Source organism: Lissotriton helveticus, chromosome 1_1 (genome assembly GCF_964261635.1).
Source record: "Lissotriton helveticus chromosome 1_1, aLisHel1.1, whole genome shotgun sequence".
NCBI classification, from domain to species: Eukaryota; Metazoa; Chordata; class Amphibia; order Caudata; family Salamandridae; genus Lissotriton; species Lissotriton helveticus.
Window position 1 is genome coordinate 1,840,552,166 of NC_136057.1, and position 25,985 is coordinate 1,840,578,150.

General features: G+C 46.5%; 1 protein-coding gene across 6 annotated transcripts in view; it reads left to right on the top strand.

Moving 5' to 3' along the window:
* SLC44A3 (solute carrier family 44 member 3) overlaps positions 1-25,985 on the top strand; it is an 879,170-nt gene that overhangs the window by 282,013 nt on the left and 571,172 nt on the right. The window contains exon 3 of one of the 6 annotated variants that reach the window (XM_078641256.1): positions 22,525-22,761. The exons of the other annotated variants lie outside the window; for them this stretch is intronic. Within the exon in view, the coding sequence (XP_078497382.1) occupies positions 22,636-22,761 (126 nt within the window). The 5' untranslated portion in view covers positions 22,525-22,635. The remainder of the gene's footprint in view (positions 1-22,524; positions 22,762-25,985) is intronic. 6 annotated transcript variants of the gene reach the window in all.

The following is a 25,985-nucleotide window of genomic DNA, read 5'->3' on the forward strand; positions in this document are numbered from 1 at the left end:
CACTACTTCTCTATACCATCCAGAAGGTAATGGTCTCACAGAACGCTTCAACCGTGTCCTGAAGGGACACATACAATTGTCAAGGAATGCCAACCTTAACTGGGAAGAAGAAGTGTTCAAACTCATCTGGGCATTCAGAATATCTCCTTGTACCAGCACCCGCAATGCACCTTTCGTGCTCATGAGAAGCAGACAGCCTCTGAGCATTGACCTAGGATGGATGCCTGTTTCAAAGCAACTTGAATGGTCGCCTGATGTCATTAGAAACAACATAATCAAGGCGCAAAAATACTACAAAGAGTGGTATGACTCTAAACATAGTGCAAAAGAACACTGTTTCAAGGTAGGGGATCTTGTGAAAGTTCGTTTAGAAAAAAGAGTAAGGAAAGGAGAAAGCAGATTCACCTCTTCTCTTTGCATCAATGAACTATATAACAACGCTGCTAGGCTCAGCGATGGGAAAGTGTGGCACATGAGTAGATTGGCAAAATGCCATCTTGAAGGCATAGCTCCAAGTCAAATGCAACCTAATGTGAATAGCAAAGATTTGTGGGTTGATTATGATATGTCTAGTTCTGAACATAGTTGCATGCCCAACAATGAGACTTCACATGTTCACCCACCTGTCTCTGACTTTGCTGATTGTCATTCATCAGACTGGTCTGTTGATGTCAGTCCTCACACTCCGATGCCTATGCGGGGTTGTCAGGGCGACTCACACTCTGACTCTGAAGTGATGTCTGACAGTCATAGCTTCAGTGGTAGGTCAGGCAGAACCAGTAATGATCCTCACTCTGACACCGATTGTGTTCCTGATCCTCACCTTGTCACGGGAAGGTTGGGTCGAACCATTCGCAAACCAAAACGTTATGAAGACTTTGTATATGATTAAGGTTCACTGTTTTCCCGCATGACTTTATGCTATGATTAATGTTCACTGTTTTCCCGCATGACTATATGCTCCACTGCCAAGTGTTTAATCCTTTAAAAAACTCTCAAGAGAGGAAGATGTGTTATATCTTAACCCTGTCCTCCCCTGTGCTCTGGTTATCTCTCTGACGCGAGAGCTCCCTCTGCCACCTTCCCCCCCTCCCATTGGTTCCCCCAACGTTCTACCCTTCTCCCCATTCCAAGCAACTGCCCAACTGTCGCCATAATGATAATCTCCCTGACCACGCACTGACCGGGTGTGGGGCTGTTACATGAATTATCTTAAGTGCTGTTTAAACTTCCTGCTTCCTGCATTCTGCTTTCAACATTGGGCTGATGTTAGAATAATAAAGAGTAGGACTGGGCCGCTTTTGACATTTTTTGTCGAGCATATATGAGTGAGGATGACATCCAGTTGTGAACGTCAAGACCCTTCCATTGCTTGTTTTGTCGTACTTGGAGTTTCTCCAACTGTGATAGACGTCTTCCTGGATAAAACTCAGGACAGAGAATAGGGCACTTCAAAAGGAGCAATACCAATAGCAGCAATAGTTCAGCATGACGCCTGCCTGTTGTGACCAGGACTGGGGACTGAGGATCACCCAGTCTCCCTGCGGGGTTAGTGGACATTAGCCAGCCTAAACCACTCAACCTGGAGCACCATAAACCACTCAACCTGGAGCACCAGCTTCTGTCTGACTCAAGACCAGATGACCCTGTGAGGAGAAGATCACCTGGACGGAGCGAGGTCCAGTGGAGATCCTGCAGAGTGGATTTGGAGAGCAGAGTGCGACATTTTGGTCCATAAGGACAACTGCACCGATCAGGGCATCTGCCTGTGTGCTGTGTCCACGACGACCATATGTGGGGAAGATGGAGGGCTGTTCCCGTGGTGCATCACTGCAACAAGAGGAGGACCATCATCCTGTGCCATGCTGCCACCTGAAGGGGCTGTCACCTTGTGTGCCACTGTGGAAGAGCAATGATTCAATTACCTGAATCTAGAAATACCCATGACCTGCCACCAGATTCAGGGAGGCTTACCATTCTACTGGTGGGGAGCTGTGGATGCCTGCCTCCTCGACCTCAGCATCCAAACGTCTGCATCACTGGGTCGCAGATGCATGCTTGGTCCCTACGCACCGCCAGTCCAGCGAGAGCAGTACGACTGAATGCCAGGCCAATGGGGAAACAAGCACTGATTAATGTGCTATGGCGCTGGGCGCTATAACTTTCTCAAAGCCATTTTATAACTTCTAAGACATAAACTCGCTAGCAGGGCCTTCCATGGATGGCTCCTCACATGATTTGGGAATACCCATGGTCCTTAGACAGGGAAGTGGGACTCTAGAGCTGATCTGATTAATGCCAGCATGCATGTCTTCTGAAGAATGTTTATTATTTGTGATGTGCCTTATTATACTTTGTGTGCATATGAAAACATTTAAAATATAGGCACGGAATTTACTAATGTGGTAATAGAGTACCCATCTAACATAATTTAACATACAGATACTCTATTATGTATTTTCTAAGTTGACAAGATCATATCAATGCATTTGTGTTTTGATATTTACGGTTTTGGTACCTATGGACTTTGGAAATAGTTAGATGCTTGCTATTGAACAGTTTTTGGTATAGAGTATTTCATATATAAATATGAGCTTTTACACAAAAGCTAGTATTTGACTGGAAAATCATTTGTTGGGTTTGCTGGGTCTATTTTGAGTTGTTAGCCCGTGTTCACCGTGCACCTACCTCCTCTCCGAGAAGTGTAAGAGTGCTCAACACACACTACCACTGAAAGTGCTGAAGGGGATTTGCCCTATCTGTTACTGAGCCCATAGTAGGTTGAACCCCGCAACATCTGGAATAAATGGATTCAACCACCACTGTTGGGCCCAGTAGCTCCCGCTTGCCCCTTGGCCCTCTGAATAGTGCTCTGACACATTGTAATTTCAGAGGGTTGCATAACTAAATGGCCTATCATTATATTGCTATCACTTTTACAGAGCTGTTGCAATATCAGTTTCAATTGAGAATTTATAGAATTTTAGTTCAGTACATGTCAATAATGGGGTTGTCTTCCACAGAGGAGTACTGAGTGACTTCAAATAGACAACGAGAGGGAAGCTCGGCTCGTCACTGCCTGTGATTAATTTAAGCATTCCTTCCATTACCTTGTTTGTTGTAGCGGGCACTATAAAGTGCACAGAATATGTCCAGACTTGGGTCCCATGCTCACTGCTAAATCTCACTGACAAAATCTCAGTAGGTCAGCTCCATTCTGGGGTTGCTAGGGTTCCCATCGGATAGGACCTAGACTGGAATCTTCCTACTGGAACAGGACAGAGACTGATTTGTAGAAGTCAGATCTATCTAGTGTAGCAGAGTTGGTGAAAATCATGGTCTGGAAGGCGATTGCTAATCCTAATATTAATTCACGCATTCCTTCCATCGCCTGGTTTGCTGCAGTGGTTGTCCTAGGTGGGAAGAGTATGCTGAGACATTGGTCCCATGCTCACTCTACCACAGAACTCAAGCTATATTTCTCTGACGGGACTGAAGAAGGTTGAAATCAGTCTGAACTTGCTTCTGTTGATGTCTGGCTGGTACTTGGACTAGCAGTTTGGGCTAGACTGTTCCTATTGGGGCAGGACCAAGACTAATTTGCATATTGTAGGTCTTTGTTTAGAGTGACATAGTGGGTGAAAAACGATGGTGTACAATGCAGCTGAGCGATCACCAGTTGCTGATATTAATTCAAGCGTTTCATCACCTTGTTTGCAGCGAGTTGTCTGTGATGTCACATAGAAAGTCATGTGGAAAATTCCACATTGACAGCTACAAATTACCAATTCTACCCAGAGTCCCTCCTATCCTTTTCCCCTGTGCAGCTGATCCTACAAATCAGCCCTGCAGGGAAAGGGCAGTCAAGGGGCAGCCGTTGACAATATATACTGTCTTCCTTTTGCCACCTGGCCATAGTTTACTTTAAAATTATGATAATCGAGGAACAAGAGTAATAGTTCTGGAGTTACGCTGACTAGTATTGGCTTGTTGGCAGTATTGATTGCAGACTGTGCCTGAGGAAAGGAAGTTGCCGGACCAGGCTAATGTCTGGGTGTGGGGGGTGACAGGCCGGCTCTGGGGCCGAGAGATGCCCTACTGAGACACAGGGCCCTGAAGAAGGCCGCTGGTTACAGACAGCGCAGGTGGGGCAGTCCATGAGCAGCCTTGAGCCCCGTCCGTCTCCTGTGCGCCTCCGGCTACCCGCCATCACTGCTGCCGAGGCTGGCCCATGGCCTGCGGCTGCCGGAACCTCCTCATACTACACACGGTGAGCGCAGGTGCTCTCGGAGACCCCCAGCACTTCAGCGAGCCTCGCCTAGCCACTCGTGGTGCGGGAGATCGGAGCGGAGTTGGCGGCTGGCAATGTGCTTCTTGAGGGGTGAGCGCAGTGCTGGATGCATGGTGTCTCCACTGTCTGCTGTCACGCACCGCGGGATGGTAGACTGTGTTCAGGGGCACTGCTAATCACCCTGGTGTTCCCCCAGATGTTCTGGTATTGACGGTGGGGGGGCTCCGATGACCTGTCCCCCCACAGGCCTTAAACTCTCCGGGTCAGATGTGCGCTTGCTGAGCACAAGATGGCGGAGTGCTCCTTGGTGCTGTGACGCGTCCCCCCTCCGACCCCACCTAATGGAACTCTGCTCTCATGAGCACAAGATGGCGCAGTATTCCTCGGTGCTGTGACTGCGTCCCCCCTCTGACCCCACGTGGAACTCTGCTCTCATGGTTTTTGGATCCTGACCTGGGTGCATCTTGCCATTTTGAGAAGGTTTCTATCTATACCCACAACCCGGGTCGCCATTTTGTAGATTCTTGTCCTTTCCTTTGACCTTTGGATTCCATCCTGCCGACCTTCAGACATTTCTCTTTTGCTGGACTGCCTTATCTCTTTCTCCCCCCCAGGTCCCCCTCTCTCCTCTCACCAATCTCAGCCTCTGACTCTTCTCCCCCACCTACCGCTCTCTACCCCTTTTGATTTAAAAAAAAAATAAATAACTTCCCCGTTAAATCTGTAAATATGTGATATATACTTGTCCAAGCCTAATCGCTGGTAAAATGTAATCCTGAGCAAATCTACTATTTGTATGTATATAGAGATAACTCTAACCACTAGTATATGTAGTAGACCCTTGTACTCACTACCATTCCTATGTGATTCTTAGAGTTTATCCATTTGTATCTCTTCCTTGAGTGACTTTACCACTCGTGCATTTGCAATTTTCCCTGTTTGTATCTCTTCCTTGCGTGACTTTACAACTTGTACATTTGCAATTTTTTTCTGTTTGTATCTTTTATGTCACTCATGTAATCCTTATGTATCGCAACTGGTTCTTTTGTAAAGCACTCTGACACCTTCGGGCAATGTTCGCGCTACATAAAATCGCATTAAATAAAATAAAATGATCTTTCTTTCAGTCCGCAGAAAGAAACATATTCTAACAATCTAGATTGTCTTTTGAAATATATAACCTCTTCTGTTTACTACGATTTTGAAGCTAATTTCTAGCCAAAGACACATTGGTTAGGTCATACTGACATCACCAGTGCCTGGCAATATTCTGTAAATACTTATCCTTGTTTCCTCTTGTTCTGGTGCGGTTATCAATCCCAACCAGCTCTGATTTGTTCAGAACATTATGGACAGTTTTGGTTTCCACCAATGTAGGAAGTATCTATCTGGTCAGACAGCGTGTCACCATGATGCGATATCATCCTGACTGCTGCTGAGACGCTGAACACTGCACTATTGGAGAGTTTCAGTTGTTTCTGGAAGTTAAGATAATCGTTGCCAAACTGAGTTAGGTTAGGTGACTTTTAGAGGCCACTTTGTAGGAGCTCATGGAGGTTGCAGCGATCAGACTCAAGATTGTGGAGTTTAGGGAGTGGGGGAAGATGGGAGGGTTTCAAGAGATAACTGACCTGCACAGCAGTGTGTGTGCATGGGATGGCAACTGAGATTTTGGGTTTTAAATAAAAGTGGGTTCAATGGTGTGGTGGGGTATACTCTAAGCAGAGTGCAGACAGTCAAAATCATTAATTGACTTGCAAAATAACCTAGGAGATGTATGAAGGGATGTATTCTACACATTGTCCTGCTGGTATTATGCCTGTAGATAAAATCTGAGTAGGTCAAACAGTGGTACAGTTAAGGGTCACACCCAAGGAGGAGGCTGTTGTAATAACTCAGTTTGTTGAGGGCGTGTATTAATTAGGTTCTTGATAGGGTAAATGGTAAGGTGAAGTCTGATTGTGCAAAAGTCGCATTGATTATACGTTGCAGAGATAGTTGGTTTAGTGATACAAATATGATGCCACATTTTGTAATAAGAATTAACCCAAAGATTGGAGGCACAGGCAAGGAAAAAAGGTTATAGTGCATGGTAGTCATTGATGGGAAATGGCATACATTATTAAATGAAGGAAGTAAAGGAGAGAGAAATTGGTTATTTTTGTTTGGGGCGAGTACTGAGTAATATGTAGCTAGCAAGTACTGAATGCTAAGAAGGTAGTCCTATATATCAGACATTCATATTTAAGGTAGGTGACGGATGATATATATATATATATATATATATATCCAACAAATCTCGGCGAGGAAACTATGATGGCCTCTAGCAGCGGCGGGCCCGGACGGGATCGCCACTCCCCCGTATTCCACCAAACAGTCGTTCTCCCTTTCCCCACAGAACGATATCCAGGCCGCAATGCAGTTAAAAAAAAAGTGTCTTTATTCACACACGCACTCGACGCGTTTCGGGAAACAAGTTCCCTTGTTCACGAGTGTCAAAGCAATGTGAGAACACAGTTTAAATGTAAATCATGTGACTCGTAAATTTCATAAACAGTGAAAACAGACTGCCGTATTTCGTAATATCTGGAGCTGTGAGAAAATACAACATATTGCACTAGGTCAGATAGGCAGAATTTACCAAGATTAATTTCATTAAATTTAAGTTTCAGTGCACCAATCTCCTGCGCCACAAGCCTCTTACTGAAAAATAGCCTCAAATGAGTTATAGGCAAGTCGTGAACATTACAAACAATGCCGTCCCGCCCAAGTGGGCATACATTTAAATTAATATCTGTAGCATACACGTAATTCTTTTAGTGTTCGTTCACCCGATAAGAGACTCAAAATTGAGCCGCTAATATTGCCTTCACGTGGGTGTAGTCCTTGATTCATACCCACAGTACTGTGTCTATGTCGTGAAACATTGAAAATTCCAAGCCTTCCTGCCTTTCATTGTCGTATCTCGCACTCTCCCAAATCAAATCAACCGGCACCTGTGATAACAGAAATTAAAAAAAGAAGGTCAATACCGTTCCTCATTCAAACGTGAAAAGTGCACATACATTCATTTAAAACAGGGATTTCTGGCTTCATCTACTTATTTATGCAAGGCAACCCTTAAGGACAATTTACATTACATGTATCATCCTAGATGTACCCCAAGTGCCTCATCACCATTGTGGCCAAGAGGTTGCATGGTTTGGTATTTGATAATAAACCGGGATTCTAGGCGTCTTAGTTCCTGTAGTCTGTTACCTCCTCTCTCTCTTACTGGAATCTGATCCAGTACTACAAACGATAACAGACTATTGTTGCTCTGTTGGAATAAACTTTGGAAGCTGCTCAAACTAGAGCAGACCAAATGGTGGGAGGCGACTACCTTGGCTAAATACATCGATGTGGGGAGGGTCCCAAGGGGACTGAGAATTTACACCACCCCTACTTTCAATGACCCGGACCCCAAATTAGTGGACGAATGGGCTGCAAACAGCCACGAATGCTCAATTGTCATGTTAAGGCTATTGGTTAAATATGCCAAAAAAGACTGCACCAGACTGGCGGCTGAAATCGAAGAGATCACAGAACAGCTGAAGGTGATTTGCAGCAAAGACGAATTCGAAATGGAAATGGCAAAAATGGACAAAAAACTGGAAATTATTGAGAAAGAGATTAAAGAAAAAAAGCAAATTAAATTCCTCAGAGACCACACAGATTATGAGAAAGGACAAGTTCTCACCTTCTAAAAAAAATATGATCACCTCCGCGCCCAGACAACAATCCAAACCCCGGCAAGAAAGCCAATGAAACCTGGGATAGGGGTAATTGAGGGGACAGATAATGCGCAAAATGAGGATACAGATGACTCAGAGAACCAGATGGCCGACATGAATGCAGGTTTTTTTAGCCCAAAAGATCAAATTTTAAAAGAGTTTTCCTTAATGGCGAAAGGAAGATTGGAAGTGCAGAACAAGACCAATACAGGAGAAACCAGATTACCTTCATTACCTTCCCAGATGCAGAGGACGTCGTCGATATAATTGCCCCACACACCTCCCTTTCCCTGTGTGACGTCCTGATGAAGACCCCGTGAAAGGACTTTAATTGGCCTACAGATAGGGGTCGAAATGTCGACTGTTTTCTTTTTGTTGAATTTCCGGCACACCCCCGATTCATCTATTGTTCAGATGTGACCGTTGAATTTTATTTATTGAATATGTCCTAAACTCCGCCTTGTATTTGGGCTTTTGTATTGTAATTGTTTGTGATAATTGTCTTCAATTTCGTAATACAATTGTTACCTCTTGACACTGTGTTACTTCCTTGTTCTAACACTTCCTTGAGCACCACTTTCCCTCCCTTTTCCCCTTTTCTCCCCCCTTGGGGCTTGCAATTATAAATTCATGTGATTTTGTACTGCCACTTGCAATCACGTAGTATTGGTTAATAAATCACAATGCCAATCGTATAATTGTTATATATATTTTTACTTTATTGGTTTTCTTAAATTCTATCAGTGTATGTAATTTACAATACACCCTCCTCATCTACGGGGACCCCCTTACATATGTACCACTTGGGCGGGACGGCATTGTTTGTAACGTTCACGACTTGCCTATAACTCATTTGAGGCTATTTTTCAGTAAGAGGCTTGTGGCGCAGGAGATTGGTGCACTGAAACCTGGACTGTCCTGATATCGGGGGTTTGACTCTTGCCTGCTGATTGGACACGGCGCTTGCACAAGTATTTTAATTTTATTTCAAGTTTGTAAATATTCCAAGAGTGTGTCATGAAATTTAATGAAATGAATCTTGGTAAATTCTGCCTATCTGACCTAGTGCAATATGTTGTATTTTCTCACAGCTCCAGATATTACGAAATACGGCAGTCTGTTTTCACTGTTTATGAAATTTACAAGTCACATGATTTACATTTAAACTGTGTTCTCACATTGCTTTGACACTCGTGAACAAGGGAACTTGTTTCCCGAAACGCGTCGAGTGCGTGTGTGAATAAAGACACTTTTTTTTTAACTGCATTGCGGCCTGGATATCGTTCTGTGGGGAAAGGGAGAACGACTGTTTGGTGGAATATATATATATATATATTTAATTTTTCAAAAAAACCTTTGACAACATTGCATAGACAGATAACATTCTTGCTCTGAATCAAAGCACCATATACATGAGCATAACTGAAAATAGCAAGGTGGACAAATAGCACCAAACAGCAGAAAACAACAGCATGACAAATGTTATGTAGGTACGTCTGGACAGTGAGCAGTTATTGATAGGAGGCGCTCACGTCAGGGAGGAGGAACGGACCCAGCTGGAAAGGGATGGAGAGGGGGGGGTAGAGTACTATCCTACACCGGCGGCTGCTGCGGGCGGGGTGCCGGCGGGGAGCGCAGGAGAGGTAGCCGGGCGATGGGGGGAGCGGGCCAGGAGGTATGACACTAAGGGCCCCCAGATGTTGAGTGGGCGAGATCTAGCAGGCATGAGGTCTCAGAATTTAGACAGTAGAGTTTTGCAGCGCGCTGCATCCTCGAGCCATTGAGCGAATTTAGGTGCAGGCTTGCGACCCCAACACATGGAAACCCTACGCTGTGCAAGGACAAGCAGCATGGCAATCAAGCAGCGGGAAGCATCCGGGCAGAATTGAACAAAGTCTAGGAGGCAGAGCGGGGGAGTCGGGCTGAACCGACGAGGAGGCAAGATGAGCAAAGTCCGCCGCAGGAGCGGAACAGCCTAGGCATTAATCACTGGGGATGAGCCCTAGCTTGTGCAACTGAACGGGAGTACGATCGAGCCTATGCAAGTATTTAAAATGGATAAGGCGCAGGCGATAATTTGGGGACAATCGCTTAGTCTGGTTACAACAATAGAGCCAATCAGCTTGAGAGATATTTATACCAAGGTCTTCGCCCCATGCCACACGAGCGCAATCAGTGGAGATGGAGGTGGCCGCTAGCGTGAGGGCGTAAAGTTTGGTTACCAACTTCCGAGTGGAGGAAGATGAGTACAGGAACTCTAGGGCGGTCATCGAGGAAGGAGGCAGAGGGAACGCAGGATGTAGCTCTCTGCAGGTAGCCCGTAGCTGATAAAAAAACAGTGTGTCCATGGGGCCAGTAGATGGATAATATAATTTGGATGTCAGCAGCAAACAAGTGGCAAAAAAGTTGCTTTTGCAGTGAGAAAAAAAATGTGAGGTCCAAGAAAAAGAATTAGTGAAATACCACTGGTAGTGAGGTGGCCCAGTGCTGTAGTAGCATCAGTACACATTTTCGGATTCTTCAGCTAGACGGCTACAAGGGTATAGTGGCAGAGATGCCAAGTCCTGGCATAATTGTCAGGTATGCAATCCCTATAAACTGTGCCTAGACTTCGAGAAGGATGAGGATGGAGAAAAGCAATTGTAACTTGAACATTATAAAGGTGAAGTAATTTGAGCATAGTAGCTCCTGTGAATTGCTTTTAAGTAAACCCAATTATTGGAGCAGAAGTGGTTGGTGGGTGAGAAAGAACATAACCAGAAAGGCCATCATTTCAAGGAATTCGAAAAAGGAAGGTAAGAGGGAAAGAAGATTAGGGATTGGGTATTTTCTACAGTAACTTTGAAGTAGAGGAAGTTGACATCCAAGGGTAGAAACGAGCTGAATAGATGAGAATAAATGATTGAGTTGCAGAGCGAGACTTTTAATAACCTGGGTGTGGGCAAGGGATTGAAACCGGCACTCAATGGGTTGGTCATGAGAAGGATAGCATTTAAATCACGTTGTGAGGGATTAAGGAAAACCGAGAGGCTGGTGTTCTGGTCGAAGGAAAAGCTGGTGAAATGAAAGAGTTCAGGATTTTGAGGAAGTAGCTAGCTGAAATATGTTCTCATAATTTGTGTTTTAGTGGAAGCAGACATATCAACATCATTTACAGTTGGCAGGGCGTGGAGTAAATATGTGAGAAACTGCTAAGTACATAGAGCCAATAGGTGTGTGGTTAACTGTTGAATCTGTGGGTATATTGGGAGGGATCGATAACAACTTGTGCAATATTCTTATGGCACCATTTTAATAGTTACTTGGTTTTCAACTGCTGCTCTACAACTGTAAAAGCATTTTCCCATCATCAGTTGTTAGAGTTAGAAGGTGGTTCTGATAATCTGAACCCCCCCCGGATTTTTCACTTTTTGAACACCTATTTGTTGAGCTTTTACTGTGGGAGAGCCTCATGAGTTGGGACTCACCCACAGTGAACTCATGATGAAGGGGACTGCATGTGTATTTTACCGGTGCCCCCTGGGGCGAGTTGGCCACTGCGCTGCAGCCAGAGAAAAGGGCACTGGGCTGGTTACATAAAGACGTGTGTACATGCGTGTGCACAAGTGTAAGGGCTGCGCAGGGGAAATTCCTAGCGTGCGCAGCCCAATCAATCAATCAATCAAAGTACTTGTAAAGCGCGCTACTTACCCGTGAGGGTCTCAAGGTGCTGAGGGGAGGGGATGCCGCTACTGCTTGAAAAGCCAGGTCTTGAGGAGTCTTCTGAAGGCGAGCAGGTCCTGGGTGTGCTGCAGGTGGGTAGGGAGGGTGTTCCAGGTCTTGGCAGCGAGGTAGGAAAAGGATCTGCCACCGGAGGTTGTTCGTTGGATGCGGGGGACAGCGGCGAGGCTGGCGGGGCGGAACTGGTGGGTGTAGAAGCTGAGTCTGCTGTTAAGGTAGGCTGGTCCGGCGTTGTGGAGTGCTTTGTGTGCGTGGGTGAGGAGCTTGAAGGTGATCCTCTTGTCGACGGGGAGCCAGTGTAGGTCTCTCAGGTGGGGGGTGATGTGGCTGCGGCGGGGGACGGTGGGATCAGTTGGGCGGAGGCGTTTTGGATGCGTTGTAGTCATCGTAGGTGCAGCTACAAATTGAATGGTGTGGCAGGACATATGCAGAAGTGGGTGGTGACATGGAATAGGCTTTCTACAATGGGAAGAAACATTTGAGGGAAAGTCAATGTGCTTTACTGTTTTTATTCCATTATTCTCCTATGAGGATGGGGAGCTCATGAGCAAGTTTTACTTTCCTAGGGCCTACAAATTCCAGACACGCACTAAAGTCCACTGTAACTTATGTGAGAAGAAGTATTCTGCAGAGTCCAAAGTCATATTTGTACTTCTTTTGGGTCACCCAGAATTGTTCTATTTCTCTGAGTCAGCGCATAACCAGGGCCTGGCTGGGCCTAACCCTGCCAGGCTGAATTAATGACCTTCCTCCCCAAGCTGTAGCATTCCAAGGGGCAAGGCCTCCACTCCAAGAAGAGAAGATGGGTGGAGCTACAGGTTTATCCATCAGCAGCTGACACCTGGTGTCAGGCACCAAGATGCTCTGGAGAGAAGTCAGCGAGGGGCGAAGGGGCTCACAGAGACCATGTGGTATGTGACCCCTGGATGACGCCATTTTGAACAAACCCAGAGGCCTGGGCAGGGACATGATGTGTCTCTGTGTGATAGGGCAAACAGAGACTTCCTGACAGCCCCCTCCCAATTCTTTAAAAAGAGTCTGCACAGGAAGAGAAGCTCTCTCTGGGGTGTGGTCTGCTGAGGACGACAAGTGCTGGAGCCTGGCACCATGGGCAGCTGGAAGGAAAACCTCCAGACTGGCCCAGGACCCTGACTTGCGCCAACAGGGGAGACCAGGACATGTGACCAGAAGCCTAGGCCTCTGCGCAAAGAGAAGAGAGGCCCAGGAAGAGATCCAGGCAAAAAAGGCTGGTGCAGGGAGCCAGTGAAAACAGCTCCCTGCTGAGTTCACCCTCCTTAAGACCAGGAGGGCGTTGCAAAGTGCTCCCAGTGGCTGGAGAGCGCCACCAGGAGAAAGAAGAGGCAAAAATGGCGCAGGTTGGTTCCCTGGGGGCTGAGATATGCTCCCCAGAAGGAAGGCGACCTTTGACCTCTGGCCGGACCAACGATGAAGCGCGTGGGGCTCCACAGCCAGTCTTGAATGTGCCCCACTGGTCAGGTCCCGGGGGCTGCCACAACACAAAGCAAAGCAGGGGAGCGCCGTCGTGCTCCCCGTGAAGTGGCCCACCTTGGGCCCCGGCGACGATGGACGGCAGGGAGCGCCATCGCGCCACTGCAAAGATGCCTATGGTGCCCGGGATCCCAACTCCGGGCCCCTATGGTGTCGATGAAGAGGAGGGGGGGCATGCCGTCGCGCGTCCCCCCTCGCAGCCCAAAGACAAGCCGGGGGGCACGTCGCGCCCCCCTTGAATATAGCCCAGGGGCCCGGGAGCCCATCCCCGGGCCCTGTAGAGAAGGAGGAGGCCGCGGGAGTGCCGCTGCACTCCCCCGAGGTCCAGCCGGGCAGGTGGGAGTCTTCGCATCTGCCCACTGGAGCGGGAAGGCCAGAACTGTTGTGCCGGCTCCCGCGGTAGCACACGAAGGTGCTGGCCAGGTGGGGAGCCGGTGGGGGCAGCCGAGGGTGGGCTCCCCTGGCTGCCCTCCAATGATGGAGCTACGCGAGATTCCCAGGTGGGACCGGGACCCCACAAAGAAGAAGAGGAGGCGGCAGGGGCCTGGGTGGGACCGGGCCCCCGAACCACGGACAGAGCAGCCGGGGTTGGGTTCCCCGAGCTGCAATAACTCAAATGGGGGTCCGGGTGGCACCTGACTCTCCAACAAAGCAGGACGCAGCCGGAGGGCTACATCGCGGCTCTCCCCGAAGCAGCGGGAGAGCCGCTGCTATAATATGCAGGGGCTGGAGAGAATCGCCCCATAATGCCTTGCAGGCCCGGACCAAAATGGATCGTTTCCTGCGTGTGGTGGCCCCAGGAGTATGGGGTTACCACGAGAGGTGTGCCAAGGTGCAGGGGGAGCTGCAGGAGCAACTCAGCCTCCCCCAGCACAAAGAGGAAAGTCCCACCCTCAGTCTCATGGGGACTCCAAAGAAACAACCCCTCAAGGGTGGAGCCATCAATCAACTTTCCCCTGGGCTGGAACTTTTGTTCTGCAGCTGAGGGGGGGGGGGGGTCCTTAAGGATTGCCTCAATGTGGGGAAGGCTGTGCAGGGGATGTCTGGAAAAGGGCATCCCCTGGAGGTGAAGATGTGTAATTGCACCAGTAGTGCATTTACTAATGTTATTTCTTTTAGAGGGACTGAAAGTCACATGTGTTATGTAAAGTACCTGTGTAAGGTGATGTCATAAGCCCAATGGGGTTATGTTGCTGGACATTCCTGCTAGGGTGTCTGGCTATATTTGCGTAATCCTATGATTTTACCTGTGATTCCTTTTAGAGGCTGTGATTGCAATGCATTATAATGGTTATCATCTATGATAAGTACCTCATTTAAAGTGATTCCCAAACATGTATTCTTGCTACTGTGTTAGAGGAGGGACAACCAATACTGTTAGCCACAAGATGTAGAGGTGCAGAATGTATGGTCAGTATGAGATGCTCAGTCAGGGTTATGTGGCCCCAGGGCAGGTGTACCTATTTTTAATGCTTGTTGAGATGATGGGGTGGGTTGCCACTGGGATGGTGCCAGTTGGCAGGGCCCTTGCTCCAGGTTGTGTCAACCCACTGCATTAGTTGGCAGGATGATGTGCATATATGGGAGTGGTGGTACTAGACCCCACCCCCCTGCGGGTGGGGTGGAGATGTTATGCAAGGTCACAAAGTAATTCCAACAGTTTATGTATATTTGTAAATTGGTGCATAGTATTAAGTAGTGTGTGTGTTTAATAAATGTACTCTTACTTTTATAAAGCAAAGTACAGACTGGACCATCAATTATTTAGTGTTATTTCTGTGCACCTGTAAGGGCGATTACTAGCCCACACCACCACCCTTGAGTAAGCCTTAGACTGCTCTGTAACGCTACCCTCTGAGAGTCAGGCGCTACACTAGGGTGTTTGGTTCCCAGTGAAGGACAAATGTGACCTGTTATTTGTGCAGGCCTCACAGATACTGCCTCGTTTTTCAACAGATAGAAATTGAAGGTATCCTGTATTGCTGTTCAAGATCGAGAGCCCATATTACTCCTGGTTTCAAGGATTGTGTGTGTACGTTGGTCTTGTCCTTCTTAATATTCACAGGTCTCAGGTGGTCCAAGAATGTTGTTATTGGTTAAGTCACTGTGAATAGAATGTTTTCTTCATTTAGCTTTTTTTATGTATCAACAAAGTAGAGCGTCTGTCTTGCTGTTTTAGCAACAAGGTGCATTGGTTATTAAATTGTGAAAAGAAATGCTACCTTCTTGGTTTTCTTTGATTTGTTCATTGGGCACTGTAGAACCCTCAGCCTCACATGATCATGGTTATTGTACTTGTTGACTCCTTTAGATGATATCACCATTGTACAAAAGTATCCTTACTGGAAAGAAGATCCATAAAAAATATATTGTCCTTGGGGGCGGAGCTTGCCTGGCTTCAAGATGGCCGTCCCTTGATCGAGCTCCGCCAGCCACCAGCACGACCCGGCAAAAATTTGCTGCTTCTCACATATCGATGGGGGAAGTAGATAGTGCTCAGCTGTAGCCTGTTGTTGGCTGTCTGTCAGTGTGTTTCGATCCCGCCTTGTTTCGCTATATCCAGGGATCCGGCCCGCCTTGCTCACATCGGTGCGCGGCCTGACAACGTGCCCCCCTGCGCGTGCCGCTGTGCCCTGCATCAACCGGAGGCTTGCTGGATTGCTGTGGGTGCGGTGTGGGAATCTTACCCGGATCGCGGCCCCTTGCCAGGAGCAGCGGTGCAAGTACACACTGCTGAAAACTACTGGCGGGGACGGGGATGAAGAGGTGAGCCCTGCATCCCATCGCTTGGCGTGCGGCGGGCCAGACGAGCGGAAGGCATGTGGCTGGTTCAATCGTTCCGCCCCGCTTCGCCCTCATAGGATCCGGGTAAATATTCCTGCGCTACTGACTGCACGACCCAAAGATTGCGCAGCGCTGCATTGCGCCAATGACCGGCAACTGGTTCCTTAAGCACCTACACTTGGGCCTTGCCTCCCAGACATCGGAGTGCAGGGTCGTTGGTGTGACCTGGGGGAGGGGCCACTGTCCTGGCCTGCTTCGCAGTGTTGGATCCCCCAAAGACTGGTTATAAAAGTTGACCAACAGTGCCTAATAAGGGAGCGAACCCCCTGCTACCCCATTTCTGCACCTCCCTCTCCAGTTGCACACTATAGCCTGGGCTGAGCATGATGGACTGGAGCGGACCAGGCCTGCTTAACCAGAAAGATCGGGGGCACGGAGATTTGGACGATCGTGACTGGGAGGCCAGAGGGCCTACGGCACTGCAATGGGCAAACCAGACAAACCTCAGCCAAAGATCAAATTCGAGCTGCGTAAATTGAAGCGCTGTGATGATGCGGCAGACTCCGCGGCGGCAGAGCCGGATAACCCTTCAGAGGACCCTTTAGGGGACATCAAGCAGATTATAGCCTCCATTCTGTGGGGTCTGATGACCATTGAGGCCAAAATCAACACTTTAGCTTATAGAATGGACAGAATGTCAGAAAGGGTCAATAAACACGCAGAGCGCCTAGACATGGCGGAGCGTCGCATTGTGGAAAAGGAAGAAGCCAAATCTGACATCCTCAACACTCGGAGACCGGTAGAGAAAGCCCTGGTTGCCCTGCAAGACAAAGCTGAAGATTTGGACGCACGATCGAGGCGATGTAACCTGCGCATTACGGGCCTACCTGAATCTACGGCGACGGGCAATATGGAAACATTTGTGGAGAAACTTCTCACCTCGCTACTGGGCGCTGATGTCTTTTCCCCTATGTTTGTAGTGGAGAGGGCGCATTGCTCTCTGGGCCCTCGACCTCAACCTGGCCCTCCCCCACAGCCCATCATTACTAATTTGCTTAATTATCGTGACAGACGCAGCACTTTGGAAGGCGAGAGAACTGGGCTCCTTGCGATATGAGGGATCCTCCCTATTCCCAGACTTTACCATCAAAGTTCAGGAGGCAATTTGCTCCTCTGAAGCGCAAGCTACGTGACCAGAAAATTGAATATGCTATGCTATATCCTGCTTGGTTGAAGGTTCTATTTGATGGAAAGCCTCAAATATTCTCTCATCCGCAGTCTCTGCACAAAGCTCTAAAAAACTGGGGGAAGGTTGGCAAGCGTAGAAGGGACATGGTAGCCCTGGAGATGGGGATGTACCTAGCAACCTTGATGAAAATGACTGAGTGGCGTTTGTTAGAGGGTGGACATGCTCACTCCCTTCTTATAATTTGTACACCCAAGTATTGTTCTGCAGAGCTTAGATATATCGGTCATGTTGGAGAGCTCCTCCAGTCTAGATCAGTGATAATTTTTCTGTACCTGCTCTTCCTTCCAGCAGCGGGGTTTCCTCTGGGGAGGGAGGTTCAATGCTTTTGAGATTTATACACGTCTCCTCAGAGTTACTGGCCTTGACAATTGAAGCTTTAATGTATACTTATTGGTGTTGTGGTGGAAGGTACAGTAGTGTGAGATCACTGGGTAACATCCGCCCCACTGCGTTATCCGCTGTTTTTGTTGCAGCTTTGGGGATTGTGATTTGTGTTTTTTCAGTATATGATTTATTTATAGATTTTTCACAACAGTGTGGGTTGCTATCCGCCTTTGCACAGTTGGGACAAGCAAGGCGTGGGTATGGGGAGGTATTGTGGAGATGTAATTTTTTTGATGATGTCTTTCTTTTGCAGATCATATGTCATTGTTTTTGCTTGCAGACAGGGGAGGTGTTCTGTGGCATTTCGGGGTGGAATTTATGCAGACACTCACTCACTCCATGTTCAGCACAGACAACAATGTAGGTTGTAATAAGCGACTAAGCCTCATGACCTGGAATGTCAGGGCCCTAAATGACCAAACGAAGGTGCGTAAAATATTTGCCTATTGAAGAAGGAAGGAGGTAGACATAGCATTACTTCAGGGGACGCACCTTCACCCGAGCTGTGCGTTATTGACAAGTAGTCGGTTGATGGGCGTCTACCACGCTGCCTGCTTTACCTCCCCATCTCTTGGTGTGTTAACCTGGGTTAACCCTAAATCGGGGCTCCAAATTGAATGCTGTGAAACTGACCCAGCCGGCAGATATGTCATATCTTGGTGTTATAATAAAGAGGTGAATCTCCTTGTGATCAATTCTTATGGCCTGAACTATGATAATCCCAAGTTTTTCCAGGCCATATTTCAGCTCATCAAAACCCGTTCTCCTTTACCGCTACTGTGGGGCGGGGATTTCAATTGTGTCCTTGATCCAGTGCTGGGCCGCTCAAGGGGCCCAACTAGGCATATGTCTGCGGGTGCTACGGCTGTTGTTGATATCTCAATACAATTACAAATGGTTGACGTGTGGAGGGCTAGATCCAGAGATGGGGGTGATTCACACAATATTCGGCGCACCATGACATTCATACACGCATAGACTACTGGTTCATCTCGCAAGTGCTGATGCTCAGGGTTCAGGGGTGCTCAGTGCTCGCTCAAACGTTTTTCAATCACTCTCTCATTCTACTGACTATCACAGTTCCTCCACAAGGTTCTCACCCTTTTTTGTGGTGTTCCCGCCATATTCGCTACTGGATACAGTTTTTAAATCTGAACTGCACCATGCTATCTCTGAGTTCTTTCCTATTAATATCGGGTCCGTAGAGTCCTATGCCATGGTGGGGGAATCGTTTAAGGTCTTCATGAGGGGAGTAGCGATCAGTAAACATGCGGACGTTACCAATCAGTTCCGGAACTATTATCAAGAGTTATACAGCTCTAAGGTCACCCCTAGCGATCCAGATATATTGCAATATCTAGAATACATTGAGCTGCCTTGGTTACAAAACTGGCACTGTGAATTTCTGATGCGCCCTATAGAACTTGCGGAAATAAGCTTGGCTTTGAATTCTATGCGAGAGGGAAGTGCCCTGGGACAGGATGGGCTTACGGTGGCCTTCTACAAAGGTTTTAGTGACCTCCTGGTCCCTCACCTGGCTACCCTGTTTCAGGAGATGGGTGCGGACGGGATCATGCCCACATCCATGTGGGAGGCCCTGATTGTCACTTTACTGAAGCCGGACAAGGACCCCGTTAAGTGCTCTTCTTATCACCCGCTGTCCCTGCTCAATGTGGACGCAAACATTTTCGCCAAGATTTTGACCAGCTGTCTGTCCCCACTGCTGTCGCAGTTGATAGGCCCTCAACAGGCTGGATTTATCCCACGCCGAACGCTCTCGTGCAATCTTCGAACTGTGTTTTGGGCCCTTCAGCATGTCAGACCAGAGGTCAAGGCTGCAACGGTCTTCTTAGATGCTTAGAAGGCCTTTGATTCCATTGAATGGTCTTTTTTGCGAGCCGTACTCCGCCGCGTGGGTGAGGTCTTCTTACAATTAGTATTGGTGCTCTATAATTCACCAGTTGCCTGGGTCCGCTCTGGAGACGTGGTTTCAGATCCCATTCACATTTTGCGGGGTACTCGACAGGGATGCCCCCTATCCCCGCTGTTATGTGCTATGGCAGCTGAGCCCTTGCTGAGAATGCTGCGGGAGTATCACGATCACAGGGGCCTCCGCTTCCCTAACTATAATTTAACAGTTTCAGCATATGTTGACGACATGCTTTTGTATATCAGAAATCCAGACACACTTGCCCCCTATTATTCGCGAGGTGTTGACATATGGTGGAATATCGGGCTTGAAGATCAACTGGGAGAAATCCATGATTTTTCCGCTGACGCCAGTCACGATTCCCACCTCGCTAGATTTCCCTCTCCAGTGGACTTCCGATCCGGTCCACTACCTGGGCGTTCAAGTCCATTCAGACGCAGATCAGGTGATTCGTGCAAATTATGGCAAGGCGATGGTCAAACTGAGCGATGATATTGACCGATGGATTAGACAACTGCTTTCCCTGGTGGGGAGGGTTTCATTAATGAAGATGGTGGTACTTCCCCGCTTTCTTTTTCTTTTTGTTAATATTCCTATTGTAATTCCTCAACATATGTTTAAAGAATTGCGCTCATTGATGACTAAACTGGCTTGGGCGGGCAAGACACAGAGGTTTGCGTTGGACACACTCATGCTGCCATATACTGCCGGTGGCCTAAGCGCCCCAGGTCTAGAACTGTATCATCGGTTAGCGCAGGATTCACATGCTCATAGTTGGGTTCAAGGCCTGCAGAATCTCCCCCATCTCCAGATAGAAAATGTGGCTGTTGCACCTGAGCAATTACCGTGGTTTTTAACTAAAGCACCAATTAGCCGCTGCGGGGTTGTTGACTCGGTGAACTCCACGGTGCATGTTTGGCACGTCCTTCTTGGACTGTTTGCTGGAGTACAATTGTATTCGCCTTGTATACGCATAGACTGGTGTCAGTGGTTTGCTCAGAGCGAGGTACACTTCATTCACTGAATGAGATGGGTATGTCTGAGATGGGTGATCTTTTTAAAAATGACAGTGATATCTTGGAATGAGGCGGTGGCTGGCAAGGCGATGCCTTCTGCGCTAACACAATTTCATTTTTTTAGGACTAGGCACGCTCTCCGGATGGTGCTGGGCAACGAGCTCGCCTAACCCTGCCTTTGTCCATATTGTTGCGCTCACAGTCTCCTGTTAAATTAGTCAACTTCCGGCTGGAAGTCACTGGTAAGATGTTTTTAATGATAGGTTGATTTATTCTGTAGAGGACGTTATTTTTCACTTGGGAGCACAAATTGAACACTTTGGTTTTTGTGATTACACTTGTGCACACTGTTGTGTGGAGTGCATTGGTTTACAATTTGGGTGTGTTTTACTGGTTTTGTTCTTTTAGGGTGAGTAGACGATACCTTATGTGCAAGGTTAAGAAGGATATTTTCCATTTATATTAGATATATTTATTTTTAGATATAGATGTGCAACGTTTTCGTCCTGATGAAGGTCCTGTGGATTGTTTAAACCGAAAGTGGACCGAAACGTCGACGCTCAACATCGTTTTGCTCACATATGAATCTTTGTATGATTTTGAAATCTATGCATTATGTTTTGAAAGCTCTGTTATGTATGGTACTTTGATTCTCCATACAACAAGCAAAAGGTGTTATATACTACTTGGAATTAGGTCTGTTAATCTAGTAGTATTGTTGTTGCCATGTTGCATTCTTAAAGGACCATATTAAATAATGGTACAAAATGATAAATCCTTGCATTGGTTAATGTGCGATCACTTTTGTGACTGATTGGAAATTAGAAATAATTGCAAAATAATTCCTAGGGGGACGCTTTTGTATTTCTGTTATTAATCATACCCAGTCCTCATGGGATAATTGGGTGGCTCTATTGTGTTTAACCTCATACTAAAAGAGCGCTACTGTTCTGATAGAGACTTCTAACCACAGATTCCTCACCTTTTCACTATTTCAAGGCCTCAGACTAGACCTGGAAACCTTTGCATACCAATTCCCAACAGCGCTGGCAGGTGACATTGAGCAAAGTTTAAAAGTCGTACCACCTTGTGCTGCTCTGTCTCGTATGGACGCAGTTACAGAGATTGAAGACCTGTTCTCAGTCTAGGTCTATGGTACTACAGTCTTCTTCTCAAGGTTGTTCGTGAGATTGGACTTCTTTAAAGTCAGGTAGGTCCAAACAAAGCCATAAGAAATATAAAAAACACTAAACATGGTTCTCTTGCGGCCAGAAAGGAGTGTTTTTTGATGCTGTGTATGCCCAGGATTATATTTTTCAATGTTTGCAAGATGCTAGTGGGTTCAGTACCTCCACAGGTGTTGTCTTAATATCCTCTAGTCTTGCTATGGCCAGTGAAGAGGCAGGGCCATTTGCCACAGTATCTTATTCTGCCCAGACAGGAGGTCAGGAATACCCTGTGGTGTACCAGTCTGTCAGGCTGCTACATGGGAATCTCTCCATCAGTTCACTAAACACCGCTGCATGGATAGCCAAGTTCAGTGGGATAGGCATTTTTCCTGATCTGTCCTGCGGGATTTCCTGACCTGAGCCATTTCACAGACACACCACCTGGGAAGTACTGCGTTGGTATTTATTGGAAAGAGAATCTGCAGTTAGAAGTTTCAATCAAAAGAACAAGTGATTTACCTTCTTTAAAGCTTTTTCTGGTTGAGAGTCTCTCTACCCTTAGATTCATCACCTGCCCTCCCACCTCCCTGTCCTGTGGAGGGGTCTTATAACAATCTATAGGTAAAAAGATTCAAATGCTGAAAGTTTGCATACTGTTTTAATGATTGTTTCTTAAAAGCTCCACCTCTGTTTGCACAGACGGAGTACACAAGGAAACTGACACCAGCACAAGCAGGTCATGTTTATATACTGGACCCAACATCTCCTCCGCACAAGACAGAGCAGCACAAGGTGGCATGATGTTGCACAATGCCACCTGCCAGTAATGGAGCAAATTGCTGTGTAAACGTTTCCAAATCCTGTCTGATGGCTAGAGATATTCAAATGGTGAGCAATCCACAGTTAGAGTATCTACCAGAAAAAGCATTGCCAAAGGTAAGTAACTTGTTCTTCATGCCATGGGTGTATTGCATTAAATGACAGTGCCGTTTACCATGCTTTTTTATGTATACTGTGACCAAACCTTTTTTATCTTTTTCACTGTAAATGTATTCTACTGACCCCAATCGGGTAAAGTTCAGCTGTCATGTGAAACCCAGAACCTGCTGCTGTCTCCCATGTGCATGTCAAGTGCTTGTGTGTGCAGTACATATGTAGCATGTGTATATAGTAGGACTCTGTGTGTTGTGTGAGTCTGGCTACTGGAGACCAGGGAATCCATTTTGAATGGACCTGAATTAGTATAGCACAAAATGGAGGATGAGGATAGCTTCCCCAGATATTTGAAGTGTATTGTTGCCATCCTGTAGCTGGATGTTGGAGACCAGATACTGAATTGATGGGTGCTGGGGGCTTGGAAATTCCATGAGGGCTTAACTGGCAAAGAGTTAATGATTTTGCCTGGTAGATGTAAGATGTTAAAGGGTGGGACAGTAGTTTCTGTTTAAAGTGAGGATATTTCTAGGCAGGACCGGTGCTTTTGTCTATTGTGGATTTTGGAGGTCTTTTAGGGGACCACCCTAGAGGTGCAGGGTCACCCTATAGTCCACGGGTCCGGAATACAAACTGAGACCAACTCTGGAGCACGGAGAGAAAGGATATTTATTACAATCTCATGAGATGGAGAGAGCATCAACAACAGACACCCATAGCTGTCTGAGGAGGCATTCTGCAGTGTTCTTACTTTACATCTTATATACCCTCTATCCTGCCCCAGGCATGTAAGGGAGTTGTACCAATAATACTTTATTACATTCATAAACAATGGTCAATCTGGTGGATCAGCAGGTGAGTAGCCTTTGGGGGTTTTTGCAGGACATGGACAAAACATTATAATTACATAGTACACAGAGGTCAATCTGATAAGTTTGTTGGTGGTAGCTGTGGGCCTCTGTAGGGCGTAGCATGATTATATGTCAAACAAAGGTTAATATGATAAGCACAGGTGGTAGCGGTGAGATCCCTGCAGGGTTTAGGAGAAAAGCATCTTTATACAAATAAGTCCACAAATGGTAGTTGTTTGGACCCCTGCAGGGCGTAGTGTTCAGGGTGAGTACGATAAACAGGTCAGTCATGAAGGGTATCGCACAAAATGGTGGAGTGAAGGGCAAGAGAACAGATATACTTTTATACAGAGTTCAAATTGGCTGAGCAAGTGTCAAGATAAAAAGTCTATTTTCCACAGTCCTTCCTGTTGAAAGGAGCGAAGCAGAAAGTCAAGAGGTATTGTCCCAATCGTTGGTACGTGTGGCTAGTGTGACTAGTTGGAAGACTGTCTTATTTCCTGTTGCACTTTTACTCTTTTCAAAACTTTCCCGAGGAGTAATGCAGAGCCTCAGCGGTCATACTTGTAAACAGAAAAAGCAACCGTTGGTGCCTGTCTTCAAGTAATTTGAGAGGTTACTAGCACTTCTTATTACTTAGGCTCTCCCAATATGAAGGAAACAAAATGGTGAAGAAGGTAAAGATGTTTAGTTGCCATATCTTGCAGACTGAGGGGTTGGGGGTTGGTTTCTCCGGACGTTCTTAGTTGATGTAAGCTTGGGGTCTGCTCACACACACACACTCTTCCTTTCTCAGCGGTGTGGAGCACGTGCAACCCTTCAGAATGAGCTTGAGATGCCATTTTTACTTGGTGGTTTCGGTGGAACACATATAGTTTCTGTGTAGCTCCTAGCCCCTTGCGCAACTCCTCAATCACATGTGGAATGAATGACAGTTCATTGTCAGAACCGAAAAAAGGCAAAGGTACTTTAAAGTGCTGTATGATTTCTTTCAGGAGGCATTTTGCAATAGTTTGTACATTGCAGTTCTTGGATCGGTGTGCCTCAGTCCGTGTGCTGAACATGCACACAATAACCAACACGTACTTGTAGTTTGCGTGGAGGGGCAAGCTTAGGAAGTCCTTTTAATGTGGAGAGGAGAAAGGGCCTGGGGTAGCGGAAGTACCTTTTCCCAATTCAAACTTTGTACCAACATTTAGGAAAACAGTCTGATCATTCCTTTACGTCCTACAAGTGGTGAGCCATGAAAAAGTAGGGTAATGGGGGCAAGCATTATCGCTGTCAAACATATCTTTCCATTTGGGCCTACCCATATTCCTTTTCTGTTCGCATACATCCTCCCCTGTTCCCTTCTTCCTTTTCCTCAACCCAGCCCCTTCAATGATATACTTAGGGTCATAGTACATATCATTATCCTTTATCTTTATATCATGATATCGTAGGTAGCAGACGCAACTTGAACCATTGCATATCCACAAAATTATGATACATAGTCCTCGAAAAAGGTGGGTGCAGCACACTCTATAATTGAAACTTTGGCAGCAACAGGCCTTGCAATAGTTGTGCTATTAATGGTGCATGCTGTATCTGTTGGCTTAAAAAGAAATTCATTATCTCCAAAAGCAAAAAGAAGGATTAGAACATTGTACTATATACAGCTTGTCCTAAAATACAGTTGAAAATCTCTGTCATAGTGACACCTCTGGGAATCAAAATTCTTGCAGTTGTCAAACTGTGTCAATCCTTTACCTTGTAATCCAATTGCAAACACCTTTAAAGACTGCACCTGTATACTGAAAGACATATTAGATCTATACCAACGGTATCCCAAAACAGTATAATATGGAGCACAGTTATTCGATGCACACTGTCCTTCTGTATTTACATATACTCATTCTCATTACTAAACTTCAATACATAAATGTATTCCTACTATATATTATGCACCCTCAGTCGTCCCTGCCAAATGCACTGCAGTTAGAATGCATTTTAGCACATTCCACCTTACAATGTAATTTTGTTACAACAATATTTTCTTTAACTCTGAAGAATCTGGAAATAGAAACATTGATATGCCTACATATTATTTCATTCAGGTAGATATATATAAAATAGTACTTTGAACAGAGATGCCAGAGAAATCCCACAGATGTATGAAATTAACCTGAGAGGGGAGACCTGGGAAAAAGGGATTATGAACTAGAGGGGTGCAAGTAGCACCAGTATACACCAGGAACTCATGCTCCCCCCCCCCCCCCCCCCCCCCCCCCATGGTACAGTAACATAGGGGCCAGCTGTATTAACTGGTATCATGAATCTTCTTCTGCCCTTCCTAGATCACCCTGTGGGCTGCATTCAAAGGTATTATAATCAAAT